Below are 17,978 nucleotides of genomic sequence, written 5' to 3'. Positions count from 1 at the left end.
GAGAACAAATCCTTAATGTTGGTTAGTTATGGATAATAGTATAATACTAAGACTCTATTGTATTCAATTTATTTTAACTTATATTAGAAAAAATGAGATGAGATAAGATCAGATGTGATAAGTTTAGATATGATAAGTTAAGATGAGATAAATGTTCAACTTATTTTATTACAAAAAATAAAATAGATAAGATATGATAAGATAAATTCAGATAAAATAAGGCAAAATCAGTTAAATCAAACGGTCCTTGAATTTTGGTAGATCTTGTCAACAAAACCTAATAGTTGTTTTTTGCTTTCATAAATCCATTAGTTGTGATTTATAGAAAAAGTTAAGAGTTTAGATGATTTGGGGAAGATCTAATTTTAAAATGTTTTAAAATAATCACAAGATTGAAATTATATTTGAGAAATATGGGTGAAAGTTTGAATTATTGACATCAATTTTTTTTTTTGTATTTATAGATTAAATTGCTCGTATCTGTAACAAAATAATCGTATGATCCGCGTATGGAAAATTTTGGGTAGGTTAACTTTTTCTTAAAATGAATATAGTACTTTTAGTTTATACTATTACATTTATCGTTGCATTTGCTCAAAATAATGCTTACATGGTCAATTAGGTGTATTATGGTGTGAACTTGCTGAACAACAGAAATTTGGAGCTAATTACATCTGACTATACTAATATTACTTCCTCCGTGTTTTTATTCTTGCTACATAGAGAAAGTGGGGGGTTTTTAAGAAAGGTAGAGAGAGAAAGTAGGGGACCACCATTTTTGAATAAAAAACCATTTGTTAAGGAAAAAGTATGAGTATTTTAAAAGAGAAGATGGGGGACCACCAACTTTTTAATAGTATTTTAAGATTTTTATGGTGAGAAAGAATCCATTTATGGTATGTAGCATCTATTATGACATTTCCATTTAAGGGAAATGTAGCATCTATAAAAAAACGGAGGAAGTATAAGATAGACCTTTTTATCTTTTAATGTGGAGACATAAACCTTATTTTATATGTCATGGACTTGACTTCCTCGACTTTATTTTCATTATGCTTTTTTTTACTAATGAAATTTTTTGCATTAACTAAAAACGAAAGTACAATCTAACGATAATACTATCAAAAAAAAAACAAAGAAACTAACTTAATTTTACTTGCTCTTATATAATAATTTCAATAACATAAATAACTTAAATTTAGTATTTTCATTGTTCTAGAACACACATATATATATCCCCTATACACTTCTCTTTCTTCTTCTTTCAGCTTCCCCTTTTTCCTATTGTATTCCATTTGTATAAATTTTGTAATTCAATAAGCTTTTATAAAGATGATTTTCTTGATTGATAACGACAATATGCAATTTTGAAAATGGTATTTGTACATTCTTGCATTAACGATGAAAGAATACAAACCCAAATCTTAAGTATAAATATTGATCAATGAATATCATTTCAATCAAATTGACGACTTTCACTTACTCTAGCAAAATAACCTTTGTCATATCGGGACATGGAAGCTAAATTGTGGAAAACGAAAGAAAAAATGATGCTAGTCACATTTAAATCCCGAATCAATATTTTGCCATCATTCGTGCGACCGTCTTATGGCTCTATAACACCCCCCTTACATAATATTTTCCAAAAGTATAGGTGGTTAATAAAAAAGGTATTTCCAAAATATTTATATTTTACCAAATCACATATTTTAATTTACGTATCAATCACAATCATTCATATTCTATTCTTTACTTATAAATCAACCCAAAGTAAGAGTAATAGTGAATTGCCCATATTCCAAAATGGTTTAGATTTTACAAAACTTTATTACAAGGAGTAACTTAATTATTACACGGGTTTTGCATATTTGATGAATTATGGTCAAACACACAAACTAGCAAGTTCTACAATAATGGTTAGTATTATATTAATGTAGTTACTCTTTATTAAGCAGAGGAGAACTACCGACTAAATATTACTACTTGAATCTCCATATTTATGGTGTTATGCATGACAACATATATAACGCTTGAGGACGTCTAAATGCTATTAGCCTTAATGGCTAGTAGAGAGCATCTTATACAAGAAACTAACAAGAATAAATTAGACAGCTACACAAATTAGAAAGAAGAGATCTCATCTAACCAATTCTTTTTTAAAAAAATTCATATGAACCACGAAAGCAGTACAAAGAAGGAGAAGAGATTTTCGAATCCGTAACTTATCGTTCACAGCACCTGAATCTTAAGAACTAGGACAAGACATCCTAATTCTCATCCAACCAATTCTATGAGGATAAAATGTTAAGCCCTATTTTGTATATCTCTTATTTTAATTAGGCTATTACAATATATAAATATAACTTGATCATATTTGTAGAACTGATTAACAAGATTGTCATTATAAATGTAAAATAACAGTGATCGACAGAAGGTCAAGATTTTCAATTACATGTGAGTTTTTTTTACATCACTAATATTAGAACTTAGAATTGAGACATACTACTAATTAAATTAATCTATTTCTAAGATTTTCGCACGTATATAAATAATGATCTATGCCACTATTGTATATCAATGTGACAAACCAATCAACTATAATCAAAACATACAATTTAAAAATCATTTGTATTTTAATTCACTTCGGCGATCTATCTCTCTATTTTTTTCACATAGGCTCCGTTTGGTAGGGCGTAAAACGTTTTAATTTCTTGGAAAACGATTTTCCTCTATTTTTAGTTTTACATTGTTTGGTTGGCAAAGGAGTGTAAAACCATTTTCCCTTGGAGTAAAATTATATTCCCAATGATGGAAAACCATTTTTCCTTCAAAATGAAGGAAAATTGTTTTCCTTATCTCTACCCACTCCTTTCACTACCTCCTTACTTTCCATTTCAAATTTCTTTCATTTTCCTTATTTTTCTTACATGGAACCAAACAACGGAAAACTAATTTTGGAATTGTGTTTTCCATTGTAAATTATTTTCCATGAAAATCATTTTACACTGAAAATGTTTTACGCCCTACCAAACGGAGCCATAACGTTTCTATGTAAAAGTTACATGCTTCTTAAATTAGCTATCATTGATTAAGCTTCCAATTATGATCATATAATAGTGCAATAGAACACCGTAATATGTATACAGGACTAGTCATCACAAATTCACAAGGTTTAATCACTTTATCTAGCTACAAGGCTCGAGCTATGTCCCGGGTACAAAAAAAATTCATTTGTCATTATTGTACTTTAAAATAATAACACTAGATACAACTTGGTCTATTGGTTAAAACTTTATTATATCAATTTGAGGCCACGGGATCTAAACTTATAGCATGCAATTTCTAATTTATTTTATTGTACATGGATTACATGAACTAAAACTCTCTATAGAGAGCACCATGTGACATATTTCCTTGTCGAGGGCTAATTATATCTAAATTGCCTTAATAGTTATTTAAAGAATAACAATATCTAATTAATATGTGCTTAAAATATAAGGTTGTCCACTCCTTAAAAAATTACCAGCCAAGCTAGAAGAACAAGATAAAATAAGACATTGTCCAACTACAAGAATACAAACTCGAGCATACTCTATTTCATGGTTTTGCGTGGTTCGCATCCTACAACAATCTCATGGCCTAATCTGGACAGACCTTTGAAAAAAATTAAAATGTCTTGATGATGGTAAAAAAAAATGAACGATTCTATTTTTTATTTAATTTTGAATTTGCTTAAGTCCATGTGATCGACATGAGTCTTTACAAGAAGTGTAAAGTCTAGTACCTTTTGATAAGGTTTATTAAGTTTCAATTATATTAGATTAAATTCAATTCAGACTAGCTAAGAGAATGCGCACCCTAAATAATCACAGTGATACATCCATGTGATGTTATCTCATATTTCAACTTCACCTCTAAGGGCCTGTTCTCCCCAGCTTATTTTCAGTTCAGTTCAGTTCAGTTCAGTTCAGCTCTAATAAGTTCAGTTCAGTTCAGCTCCAATAAGTTCAGTTCAGTTCAGTTTAGCTCCAATAAGTTCGGTTCAGTTCAGTTCAGTTCAGTTCAGTTCAGCTCTATTCTTTTATAACCATTTTGTTAAATATTATTATTATTATGTTGGTATAATTTATTTTACTAATTACTATTATTATTATCATTATTATTATTTAAATATATATCATTACTATTAAGTATTATTATTATTATTATTATTTTATTTTGTTGTTGTTGTTTCTATATATTTTTTATTATAGCTTTACTAATTATTATTAGGAGGAACATGGTTTAGGTCAAAGCACAAATAAACCCACTTTTTTTAGCCCATAAACCAATCAAATCGCGTCAAGACGGTTTATGATGTAATTTTCGCGGTCCAACCCAATCATTATTTTTATTACTAAATATTTTTAAATTGTTAAATCTAATTATTAAAATAGTAATATTAATTTACTTCTTAGATATTATTGTTATTATATATCATCGTAAGTATTAATATATTAATACAAATAATATAAAATAATTTATTATTAATTATCATTACTATCATTAATATTATTATATTATTAATTTATGATTATTAATATTATTTATTTATAACTATCATTTAAAGATATTCAAAATACTACATTATTATTATTCAAATACTATTATTATTAATATATAATTATTATTTAATATTCATATTATTATTGTTTAAAATATTATTTATATATTTATTACATTCAATTTATTTCAATGTAATATAATTCAATTCAATTTAATTCAATTTAATTCAGTTCAGTTCAGTTCAGTTCAGTTCAGTTCAGTTCAGCTCTGATAAGTTCAGTTCAGTTCAGTTCAGCTCCGATAAGTTCAGTTCAGTTCAGTTCAGCTTTGATAAGTTCAGTTCAGTTCAGTTCAGCTGTTTTATGCCGAAGAGAACAGGCCCTAAATCTCTAATAAGACCTCCGAGCTATCAAACAAATTCGGACATGATAACTATCAGTTGCGTCATTCTTTGTAATGGTTTGGATTAATACAATAGATTTAGCCAAACCACACTCTTGTAATTACTAATTAACAAGCTAATTAGGCAAAAGTTGGTAGAACTAGCAAATAAACACAAGCTAAGTCTTCTTTTAGTTATTCATATTTATGAAAAAAACATCGCAGTAATTTAGTTTAGCAGCTTCAAGCAAAGCCATTAAAACGTGGGTTATTTAGTAGATTACTCCAAGAGAAAACACCAAACAAATTTATGTAAAGTATAAAAAAAAGGGTTATGCTATATGCAGCCCTTAGGGTTGCATATATGACATAAATACACTACTTAAAATGGAAATAACTTGTGAATTTATGGAAAATTTTTGCATCAACCGATGTAATAAATGATCGATTAATGCAACTTATTTTCATTTTTAGCTTCTTATATACAACTCTTAGCGCTGCATATACCTTTTCCAAAAAAAAAAAAAAAAAACTAAAAATAAAAAGAGTTGAAGATAGAAGAATATGGACAACTTTTACAAGGCACTAGAAGAAAAGCACCACACGTTACCATACCTTATTGGCTTTTCTACCCTTATAAAATTGATATATCAAACACCTAAAATGAAGGACCTCCCTTCATATATTTCTATCATAATATGAAGTTCATGTAATATAAAAACTTGTTTTGTACCTTCTAAAACCAACTAATACTCCCAAAATATAACACTTTTCCCTCTCATTTTTATACTTCTACACCATTATAGACTATAGGATGATGTTTGATGAAGGAGAATATTACTCACCTTCAGAGATGTTTTCTTGCATAAACTCATTCCAAAATTCAAAGAAAACAAAGATGATGAACAAAAGAAGGTTTAGTGATGAACAAGTGAAGTCACTTGAATCAATATTTGAGAATGAGACTAAACTTGAGCCAAAGAAGAAGGTTCAAGTGGCTCGAGAACTTGGGTTGCAGCCTCGACAAGTTGCAATCTGGTTCCAAAACAAGCGAGCTCGATACAAGTCTAAAGAACTTGAAAAGAATTATACCACGTTGAGGTCTAATTACAACTCCCTCGCTAAACGATTCGAGGACCTCAAGAAGGAGAAACAATCTCTAGTTCTTCAGGTACGCGCTTTTACTGATAGAGTATAAATCTATTCCTGCGACTCCAACCATCAGCTTAAACTTTTGGTTGAGTTATCTGTATTGTGAGTTAGAAATTGATGATGTTATATTTTTGTTGTTAATATTGCAGTTGCAGAAGTTGAAAGAAGATCTAGAAGAGAAGGAACAAGGAGAAAAACAGTGTATTAAAAGTCAACGAGATGATGAAAGTGAAAACAAGAATAATGGAAAGAAAAGTGAAGAATGTGAAGTAAAACCAGCTTTATCATTAGAAGGATCAGAATTTGGAGGTTGTAGCATGTTATCAGATGAAGGATCTAGTGAAAATACGAATTATTTTGGTGTAGAAGATGAAAGAGATATATTAACAATGGTACAACAACCAGTTGATAGTTCATTGACATCAGGTGAAGGATGGGAGGATCTTCATCCTGATGGTTTGTTTGATCAAGCTGTTGAAAGTTGTCAATGGTGGGACTTTTGGTCTTGAATAATTAATGAAGAATTGAGTGAAGAGATTTTAGGGAAGTAATGAAGATCTAGTCTACATATCCAGCTTAATGGATGGTGGGATTCAACTCGGCATCAATAAATATATTTCTATATTATCGATCTATTAGAGACGGGTAATCTACTAGTGGATAGATAGATGTAGTTATAAGCACGTAATTAAAGTTGTAGACATCTAAACCTCTTCAGACCCTGCTAGCGGCGAGATGTGATTATTGATTATACTAGTAGTAGCTAGATGTTGTGCTTGTTGCAGGTGTTATCACATTGTACATTATGTTATAAGCATTAGATTTCAGGGTGAGGGATTGTTGCAAAGCTAGGATTAGGCTCACTCTTGGCACCTGAACGATATGTACATATTCATACAAGATAGTGGCACGACTATATATGAGTTATGAATAAATAAAGTGGGGGAATTGAAGAGAAAAAGATGTAGGTCTATGAAAGATTGATTATGTGACATAATTTAGAAGTACTAGGACGAAGTGCGGCATGAATAATATTGAGTTTTACTTGTTAAACTTGTTTAATTAGCTGTAACATGTGGCAAAGTTAAACCCTACTAGGCTAATAGCTATGTAAAAATGATCTTAGTGTTTATTGTTGAAGTCTATAGGCAATATAAAGTTAAATGTGTGACTATTTTAAGCTTTCAATAAACCGCACTGATAGAGTATAGATCTATTTTTGGGGCCTCAATCATAAGCTTAAGCATTTGGTTGAGTCCCCAAGAATAGATCTACACTCTATCACGCAACCCTTGTATCGCAGCCCTTAGTGTATACTAATAGTAGATTAGTAGAAGCTTTATGTTTATTGTAGTATGAGATATTTAACATTTATATAAATGATAACTGTAAAAGAAGTTTGGAGTTGTTAGCCAATCTCAACACTTGTGAATATCATATTTGAGGCCGTTTAGATCGTTTGATTCTTACTAAACTTGTTCTTAGAGATCGTTAATTAAGCTCCCTTCATCTTATCAAAACAAAAACAAAAATGAAATAAATTTAACCGTTATATAAATGACAACTTTTTCTTTGTTTTATGAATTCAAAAGGCTAAAAAGTTAGACATAAGTATGAAAAAAGCTACTGCTCTTCCTTCAAATCATTGCACGATGTTAATTGACCAACCGCACCAACAGGCTTACAAACTACAAAAAGAAAAGAAAGAAGAGAAAATAATGATGAAGAAACACAAATCTTTCTTCATGAAATTAAAGTGCTTAAAAAGGACACAGATTTCTTCAAAAGTAAAAGTAACGATGAGAAAGGCCCATGCTTTCTATCATCTACATCAATGGGATATGCAAAATCTCTACAAATGCTAAATAAAAAATGAGAAAAAATTTCATCAAATTCTTTAAAATTCTAAAAAATTGGGAGTCTCGTGAGTCGTGACAAAGTGAAAATAGTTTAATCGATGAGCAAAAATTTGTTTGTATTTTCTCAGCACAAATAATGTATAGGTTTAATTCCAACAATTGCAAAATAAACTTCAATTACTTGAATAGTACCTTTACATACGGCAGGAATTGAAGGTACTAATACTTTTTTTAGGGTCTTCTTTTGGAAATTTATAGTAAGAAGAATTTTTCTTTAAACTGTCCTCGCATAAGACTCTGATCACCTAATGCCCCCAACAAGCACCCCCAGGTCCCAATCCAACATTGAAATTATATTTCCACCAAGAGTTGCACCTTGTTCTCCTATGTGGGAGATAAGAATCGATAACCATTAAACCAAATTCCTTAATTGAAGGTACTAATTTATGTCTTATCTTGTTTTGCACATTAGTTTTTATTGACTTTAACAAAATACTTAACTTTCATTTTTTTTAACCAAGGATGTCTTGGCGTAGTGGTTAAGATTTAGGTGTTGTAATTGATAGGTCACTGTTTTGAATCTCCCCTCCCCTTTTTTGTACTTTAGACTGCCTTCGTGGCTCATATGGATCAAAAAAAAACTTTCATTTTCTTTTAGGAAAACTCTATCGCTTTTTTGTTGTTTTACCCTCTTAATTTATATATATATATATATATATATATATATATATAATATAATATATATATATATATATATATATATATATATATATATATATATATATATATATATAGAAGTGAGTTCATATGAGAATGCATACTTATATGAGAAATGAGAATGAATTTTACATGCTATAATCTTATGAATAAGTGATGTAACTCTAATCAAATTTTTTTTTCTTTTTCTTTGAATTCAAATTTTTTTAGAGGGATATAACTCTAATGAATAAGTGTTGTAATTCTAAACCAATTGTGTGGTTGAGATTCATTCTCATTTCTCATGTAAGGAGCATTCTCATGTGATCCTGCCCCTATATTATAATATATATATATATATATATATATATATATATATATATATATAATTTATATATATATTAATATATATATATATATATATATATATATATATATAAAATCCTATTTTAAGGGTTATATATGGCAGATTTTTGCTACCATTAATTTGTTGATTTGATAATTTGAGCAATGTATTTTTTTAAAGAGAGCTACAAGGGTTAAATGATGTAGACTTGTAGACGAGATTCAAATTCAGGTATAGAGCACCACTGGAATACCCCATATTTTTAAGTATTTATTTATTAATTAAAATATTTGGGGAAGTATTTATTTATAATTTGGGGGTGTTACAACCACCTTCCAAGACTTTGGGGTTGTTTGGCAATCGACTGTTGGCTTTTGCCTGGTTTAGTTGGCTTTTTTTACTGGCTGGAAGCATTGACGGTATGTATTGGCTTTTTAAGTTGGCTCTTTAAGCCAACTGTTCGCAATAGTGTTTGGCAAAATTAATAGTTGTTGGCTGTTTACTAGAGAATCTGTGCGTGGGTCAATAAGCTGAAAGTCAATTCAAAAAGCTGCTCCAGACAACTTTTTCATTTTGGCTTAAAAGCCAGCTTTTCAGCCAACCAAAAAGTCAATAACCAAGCACTTTTTTTTTTTACCGTTTGACCAAATTGAAAAGTTTTCAGTTTTAAAACTTTTTTGAAAAAAAAACCAAAAACAGGAAACCAGAAAAAATGGTTTCCACATTTTAATTGTCAGTTTTCAAAATCATCATGTTCCTAATAAATTTGACTAAATTTTTATTCATTATAAGACATATTACATATATCATATGACTTTGAAAATCAAAAAACCAAAAAACAGAAAACTTCAGTAGTACCGAACGGGCCTAAGCTAATTGATATTTAGTGAGCAATATAAGATATGGGATAATAATATCTATGAACAGAGAATTACACTTGCAGCACAATGCAAGTAGCGTGCTTAAGGCAGGTTGCATTTTGTCATGAGATGAGTAGAGCGCTATAAGTGTAACAATAAAAAAAATGAAGAGAGTATATATTACTTTTTTATGAAGATCATAAATGATCAGTCCATTATTCTAGAACTAAATACCCTACTTTAGTTCATCCAAATAGAGATAATAAATTACTACATGATAAAGCCCATTAAGATCAACAGTATATTTACATAGCAAAAGATGAAGACGAAAGCAGAAGTAATATGATAGTTACACGGTAGGGGAGTAAAATCTAGGCCCAAAGGCCCCAAACTGATCAAAAACAAGTCGGACACGACTCACACGAGGGAATTACCGAATTAGTCCAGATTAATCAAAGGTTGCTTTGTCATTCACATAATAGTATGGAGACATGTTAAAAAAGGTGCTTAAAATGAAAATAAAATATTAAATCAAACATTTATTATCTCAATTGATCTGAAAATGTGTCTTGAATTCTTAAACTGTTTCCATTTAAAGAAATGTACCAATCAGAGTTGGAGAAAGTGTGGAAATTAAGGGTTAAAGGAACAGGAAACCTATCAAATATACAAGTTTCCATAAAATTTGAGCATATCAACATTTTTTGAATATATGAAGGTGGTTTTCATTAACTAGATAATAACGGATTAACGGGGACATAAATGATTAAGATTTGAAATTTTATTAACTAAGATAGTCGCAAAAAGTTAATACTCTTTCCATCCCTTAATAGAGTTTTCATCACTAAATACTAGAAATCAATTTAAACTCTTTTCTTTAGCTATAGGAGGTGGGGGTAGGTAGGTGGAATCCTAGTAAGTATTTCTTCTTGGTAGTACAACTTCTAGAATCTATAGAATGATAAAGAGTGGAGTGACAATGTGACATAGCCAAGAATAGGCCCACGTCCGTCGAAACAGTGGAAGAATCGAGAACTACAAACATGAATCATAGCTCCACAATCATGACATTTCATTTATTTTTATTTTTTTTATAAAGAAAGATAATTGGTACGAACACCAATCTCCCTCTCTATTAGACTACTAGTATGGAGGCACAAGGCTAAATAGTACAGAAGTAAATGCCCTGATATATTGTTGGGATGAGAATTCAAACCTTGTCGTGAAATTTGGAGTGGTACTTCATTGAACTAGCACCTCTCTATCATGACATTCCATTTATAATTTGTGACGAAGTATGATAAGATATTGATGTGATATACCCTAAGTTAAAAGGAAAGCTTTTTAGGGTATAATCTATAATTAATCTAATACTAAGAGGCTAAGACTACGAATAATAAACTAAGACAAGAAGCAAAAATATATAACAGCACCAAGTAATAGGGTGTCATGTGTAACCAGTGAAAAATCTAAAAAATGTCTAGAGAGAGAGAGAGAGAGAGAGAGAGAGAGAGAGAGAGAAGTCCTAGTGAGAGAAACCCCAACCCATGGGTAATGGCAAACAGGAGGAAACTGAAAGGACAACCACCCATAGCCAAAAAAACCTGCTTCATTGACTTCCTTCCACCAAACATCAATCAACTGGACCTAGCTATGATCTTCGGCAAATACGGAGCCATCGCCAGCATCTCCATACCAGACAAGCTTCGAACCAATAAAAATCACCGATACGCCTTTGTGAAATTCACAAGTAGCTCAGCCCTGCATCCAGCAATGAAGGGGGAGAATGGAAAAAGAATGGGAAAGGGCACCATTCGAATTTTCCCTGCAAAACATGATAAACCAAGCCAAAACTCATACACCTCAAACCCCATACCCCAAACCTACCCCAAACCAAATCAACACATCCCTGCAAACAAAAAACACACTACCCCTGTTAGGGACCACAGATCTTATAAGGATGTATGCCTTAACCATAACCAAATGAACCCCCCAAACCTAAACCAATCTAAGACAAGCCCACATCAACCCTCCCAAAACAACCTGAACCCCAAAATTCAACATATACCACCTAATGAACCTGATATTCAACCTGACTGCTTCATGTTCGAACCATGTGCCAGGAAAAGAATGAGCGCTAGAGCACTGGGAGAAGAAACGGAGAAGATCCGTGATGAACTATCTGTCAAAACAATGGATGGGGAAGAATTCATGGCCTTTAAAGGCAATCCATGCTCAGATAACGATGAGATGTTTCAAAGAAGTGCTATAGCCTTCGCTAATTCACCCCTTTCATCAGACGTCATCCTGGATCACATACTAATGGAGGGGGTGACCTGCCTAAATATAAAACCCCTAGGGGGTATCCTTCACCTCATTGTATTCGAATCAATTGAAGATAAAATGGCCATGCTTGAAAGTGATTGGCTTAGCAGATGGTTTATGGAGATTAGGGATGTTAATCAGGGATGCGCTTCAATTTGGAGAGAAATAACCTTAAGAATATATGGGGTGCCACTGGGGGCATGGAGCTACGAGAATTTTTCTAAAATCGGTAGTATTTTCGGCAAAGTTTTATCTGTTGACTACTCCACCTATGAATGCGCCAAAGTCTCTGTCATAACTGACTGCATGTTTTTCGTAAACTGTAAACTAATCATGGATATTGAAGATAAGTCACATCTCATCTGCATATCAGAGGATAGTCAACCACATGTTGGCGGAGGGCACAATAGGAAAAATCAAACCATACCACAGATTGATCCCTCGTCAGAGGAGGAAGATGACGCGTGGTTTCCACCCAAACAAAACTCTCCAGATGGTTTCTCCTCTCCTGTCCGGCACGCTTCTCAAGACCAAGTCATTAAACCTAACTCGTCGCCTCCCAATAATGAGGCTATCATTAACTCTCCTCCTTCCCAAGAACTAACGTCCAAAAAAATTATCCTCTCCCCTCAACAACATTCTGCCAACTCAGCAAGAAAATCCCTTCCTTTTCCCAACCATCCACAAAAAATTAGCCCATCACCTTTGAAAAGTCCAATGCAAAACTCTTCACACTCCCCTATCTCCACTTCAAACAAGTTCGGCCCACTTTGTAGATCCAGGAAATCAACATCTCTATCATCCCTTTCATCAGGGCCCATATTTCCTCCTGGATTTGAGGAAGAAATTCCCTTAAACCTTAAAAAAAAGCATGTCGAAAAAAGGGCTAAGAAAGCTCTAAACAAAGCCCTAAAACCTCCTAAACATCACAAAAAAGCCCCTCAAACCTCCCCTCCTCCCTCCCCACCAGCCCACTCGAAACAAAAATCTTTCGTAATAACAGTTGAAAATGTTCTTGATCTTGCCAACCAACTGGGCCTCTCCTTTGATGGACCCCCCTCTATGCTACAATCAAGAATTGATCAAATTCTTAAAAAACAGAAGGAGGATTGGGATTCTATCCACTGACAACCTCCTTCCACTCTCACCCCTATACCAACCTCAATGATCCTTCTTTCGTGGAATATTCGTGGACTCTCTGCCAGAGTCAAGCGCAGTTCCTTGCGCAGCCTTATAAACCATCACTCACCCTATTTTGTTTTCATACAAGAAACGAAGATGGAATCCATTAACCCTAGGTCCATACAATCTATATGGAAAGCTGCCCATATCCAATGGGCCTTCAGGCCCTCATCTGGGAACTCAGGAGGGTTGTTATCCCTCTGGAACTCAGAGTTTTTTCACATGGAATCCACCATCATTGAAAAAAACTGGATTATTATAATAGGGGAATTCCCTAACAGTAATTTTAAATGCGCTCTAGCCAACATCTATAACCCATGCTCCATAACAGAAAGAAGTGAAGTGTGGAAAAGCCTTCATAATTTTCAGCTCTCCTCCAACTTGCCATGCCTATTAGTGGGGGACTTCAATGAAGTCTTGGATGTTTCAGATCGGGGAAGCAATGTTATCTCGACTAATGGATCAAATGATTTTAAATCTTTTTTGCAGGATATGCAGGTTGTTGAAATCTCTCCCTTAAACGGAAACTTCACATGGTTTAGAGGTCACTCAAAGAGCAAATTAGACCGGCTGTTCATCTCACCAGAGTGGCTATTACAATTTCCATCCATAAAGGTCACCTTGCTTAAAAGGTCGATCTCCGACCACTGCCCATTACTTGTCCACTCGCGGGTGCAAAATTGGGGTCCTCGTCCATTTAAATTCCTAAACTGCTGGATGCTACACCCCAACTGTCCAAAGCTTATTAAGGACACCTGGAACAACAACGCCAGCCTGCCGCTAGTGGAGAAATTGAAGAAAGTTAAAATCCGTCTCCGGGAATGGAACATCACTGAGTTTGGTCAAATAGATGACAAAATAAAAAATCTGGAAAACAGAATCCAGGAAATTGATCAAGCAGCGAGTGACCGAGACTTAAGTGACTCTGAAGTCTGTGAGAGAAAGGAAGCTCAAGTTGAACTTTGGAGTTGGCTGAAGAAGAAGGAGTCATACTGGGCTCAGAACTCCAGATCCAGATGGCTCAAAGAAGGGGATAGGAACACTCGTTACTTTCACACCTTGGCGACTATGAACAGAAGGAGAAACAACATTGAAAAAGTAGAAGTTGGGGGCCAATTTTTTGAAGACCCTGTAGACATAAGATGTGAAGCAGCATCCTTCTTCAAAAATATATTTCAGGAGGACCACAAGCAAAGACCGGTTTTTCATGGCCTTTCATTCAAAACCCTAACTTCCATACAAGGGCAAAACCTCACCAAAAAATTCTCTAATGAAGAGATTGACCAAGCTGTGGCTTCATGTGATGCTTCAAAGTCCCCGGGCCCTGACGGTTTTAACTTCACATTCATTAAAAAATCATGGGATGTAATAAAATCGGATGTTTATGATATGGTGAATGAGTTCTGGTCAACCTCAAAGCTGCCGAGAGGATGCAATACCGCATTTATAGCACTCATCCCAAAATGTGAGTCCCCTTCCAAGTTTAGTGATTATCGCCCTATCTCCATGGTAGGGTGTGTGTACAAGATTATCACGAAACTCCTTGCCCGTCGCCTTCAAATGGTCATGGACACTCTTATTGGAGCCCATCAATCTGCCTTCATCAAGGGCCGCCAAATTCTGGACGGCGCCCTCATTGCAAGCGAAATTGTTGATACATGTAAACGGAACAAATCCCAAGCAACTCTCCTGAAGTTAGATTTTCATAAAGCTTTCGATAGTATCTCGTGGAACTATCTCGAGTGGGTTTTAGAGCAAATGCAATTCCCTCTCAAATGGAGGCTTTGGATCCGGTCCTGTGTAATGTCGGCATCCGCTTCAATTCTCATAAATGGCACGCCATCTCCCCCCTTCAATCTACAACGAGGTTTGAGGCAAGGCGACCCACTCTCGCCTTTCCTGTTCAACCTCGCCGTAGAACCTCTAAACCTCCTTCTGCAGAAATCGTCCTCAATGGGCCTTTGGAGTGGGATTGAAATCTGCCGAAATGGAACTATGGTGTCCCATCTGCAATACGCAGACGACACCCTAGTGTTTTGCAACCCATGTATTCAATCTCTTCTAAATATTAAAAAAACTCTAATACTCTTTCAACTTTCCTCAGGTTTACAAATCAATTTTCACAAAAGCTCCTTATACGGAATTAATGTGGATGATAATTGGCTACTTGATGCTGCCAAGGCCCTTCTTTGCAAAGTGGATGCACTTCCTTTTATTTATTTGGGCTTACCAATTGGTGGTAACATGTCTCGCATCCAGATGTGGGAGCCTATCATTGACCGCCTAAACTCAAAACTGGCATCTTGGAAAGGGGGTATGCTATCTCTAGGAGGGCGTGCAACGCTTATCAAAGCATCACTATCAAGCCTGCCGCTATACTATATGTCCTTGTTCCCAGCCCCTCTTGGCATAATTGAAAGAATCCGAAGCATCCAAAGGAAATTCCTTTGGGGTGGTGACTCAGAAGGAAGGAAGCTCGCTCCAATAGGATGGAATTACATAGAAGCTCCAAGAGATTTGGGCGGTCTTAGCATTGGAAACCCGCGATTCAAAAACCTGGCGCTACTTGCCAAATGGATTTGGAAGTTGTTTGATGAACCAAAATCCTTGTGGTGCAACCTGATTCGAGAAAAATTCAAATATGGGCCGTCTTTCTCAGTTCTGGATCTTGAAATCCCACATCAAAACAGCACCTGGAGGAATATTTGTAATGCTCTACTATCCCATCCATGCTCAAAATCCATGCTAAAATCCTTTATAAGGAAAAAGGTTGGGGATGGCCATAATACTCTCTTTTGGCATGAAGTGTGGTTGGGAGACCTCCCTCTCAAGTCTCTCTTTCCCCGTCTCTACCTTATAAGCATGGCAAAAAATGCATCAGTGGGTTCTTTATGCTTTTGGGACGGCCTCGAATGGAGGTGGGCCTTGAATTGGAGCAGGCCCCTTAGGCCCCGTGACAACGTTGAACTTCTCAGCTTGCAAAACCTTCTCTCTAACTGTTGCCTATCATCAAGGGACAGAGACTCTCTTATTTGGACTCCACACAAAAAGGGGTGTTTCTCGGTGAAATCCTTCAACCATGAGCTCGCAAAATCAGTCTCGGATTCGCATCAAAAAATCCCCCTGAATTTCTGGGGTGGTCTGGTACCATACCGGGTAGAGATCTTCGTGTGGCTCGCTATTCAAGGGAAGCTCAATACTAAAGACAGACTTGTCAAGTTAGGATGCATTGAACCCCCCTCCAACGTATGTCCTTTTTGCAACATGGCCCCAGAATCAAGCGTACATCTTTTCCTCCAATGCACGTTTGCACACGAGTTATGGTGCTGGTGGCTTCGTATGTGGGACGTCCAATGGTGTATGCCCTCATCTCTCATTGATGCCCTAGTTCAATGGAAGCACCCAAATTGTGGTGATTTCTTGAAAAAGGTATGGAAAGCGAGCTTTTCTATAATAGTATGGTCTCTTTGGCGGGAGAGAAACAGCAGAACCTTTGAAAATGTGCAAAACTCCCAATCTCAAATCCGTGACCTTGTGCTCCTGAGAATTAGCTGGTGGATCAAGGGGTGGGGGGACCCCTTCCCCTATAGTGCATCTGATATCATCAGGCAGCCTCTCTGCCTTGACTGGTCCCCCTTAATTCCTCCGAAGAATTCGGGCTCAGCATCAAGCAACATCAGACTTTGGTCACCTCCACCTGCCTCCATTTTTAAATGGAATGTGGATGCATCCATGAAAATTTCAGCATCAAAAGCGGCAATAGGTGGGGTTCTTAGAGACCACAGTGGGAGGTTCATATGTTTGTTTTCAAGCCCCATCCCTTTCATGGAAATTAACCATGCGGAAATTTTTGCAATTCATAGAGCACTTAAAATCTCGTCGACAATGGAAATTACCCGAAATTGCAAAGTCATTGTGGAATCGGATTCGGCCAATGCAGTATCATGGTGCACAGGAGAAAATAACGGCCCATGGAACCTTAATTTCATCATCAACTTCATAAGAGGTGTTTCGAAGGATGGCTTGGTAGTTGAGATCATTCACAAAAGTAGAGAGTCAAATGTGGTAGCTGACTCATTGGCCAAACAAGGACTCACGAGGAGAGATGAGTTCATAGCATGGCTCTAACTATTTCATGTATTTAGCCTCCTCTCTTTCAGCCCTTTGAGGCATGGCAATGTTCTCCTTTTTATGTACTGAGCTTCTTATGAAATAAAAACGACAATTATCAAAAAAAAACAGCACCAAGTAATAGGTAAAATTATTTCAAAAATAATCAAGTAATTTGTAATAGTACAAGGACATGGTTGTCAAGGAGTCACCGCGAGAAGGGACAACGAAAAAAATCATGGTTGAAATAGGTTGAGTGGCAAGGCGGTGGGACAACGGAGTCTAATGAGACGCCATGGAAATCGAAAAATCAAGGATTTGAGAATTCGTCATACAAAAAAAGAGGGCCGAAATTTTTTGACGGGAACGAAAATTTATGGCTCGAATACCATGTACAAAGATGGAGGATACGACATACTTTTCGATAGATAGTCCAAACAATATATATAATAATATAAATAAGATCCTAATTACAATAAACATATAATGTAATTAATAGTAATCTAATTTAAGTCCCTATTT

General features: G+C 34.8%; 1 protein-coding gene across 1 annotated transcript; it reads left to right on the top strand.

Moving 5' to 3' along the window:
- The first annotated feature begins 5,582 nt into the window (after nt 1–5,582).
- On the top strand, nt 5,583–7,494 carry LOC104905523 (homeobox-leucine zipper protein ATHB-12). Its single transcript, XM_010694135.4, has 2 exons — nt 5,583–6,097; nt 6,228–7,494. Exons 1-2 carry the CDS (start codon nt 5,741–5,743, stop codon nt 6,585–6,587), a joined length of 717 nt encoding a protein of 238 aa, XP_010692437.1. The 5' UTR covers nt 5,583–5,740; the 3' UTR covers nt 6,588–7,494.
- Nucleotides 7,495–17,978: the final 10,484 nt, after the last annotated feature.

Source organism: Beta vulgaris, chromosome 1 (assembly GCF_026745355.1).
Source record: "Beta vulgaris subsp. vulgaris cultivar EL10 chromosome 1, EL10.2, whole genome shotgun sequence".
Taxonomy (NCBI): Eukaryota; Viridiplantae; Streptophyta; class Magnoliopsida; order Caryophyllales; family Amaranthaceae; genus Beta; species Beta vulgaris.
This window is presented reverse-complemented; position numbering and strand designations above follow the sequence as displayed.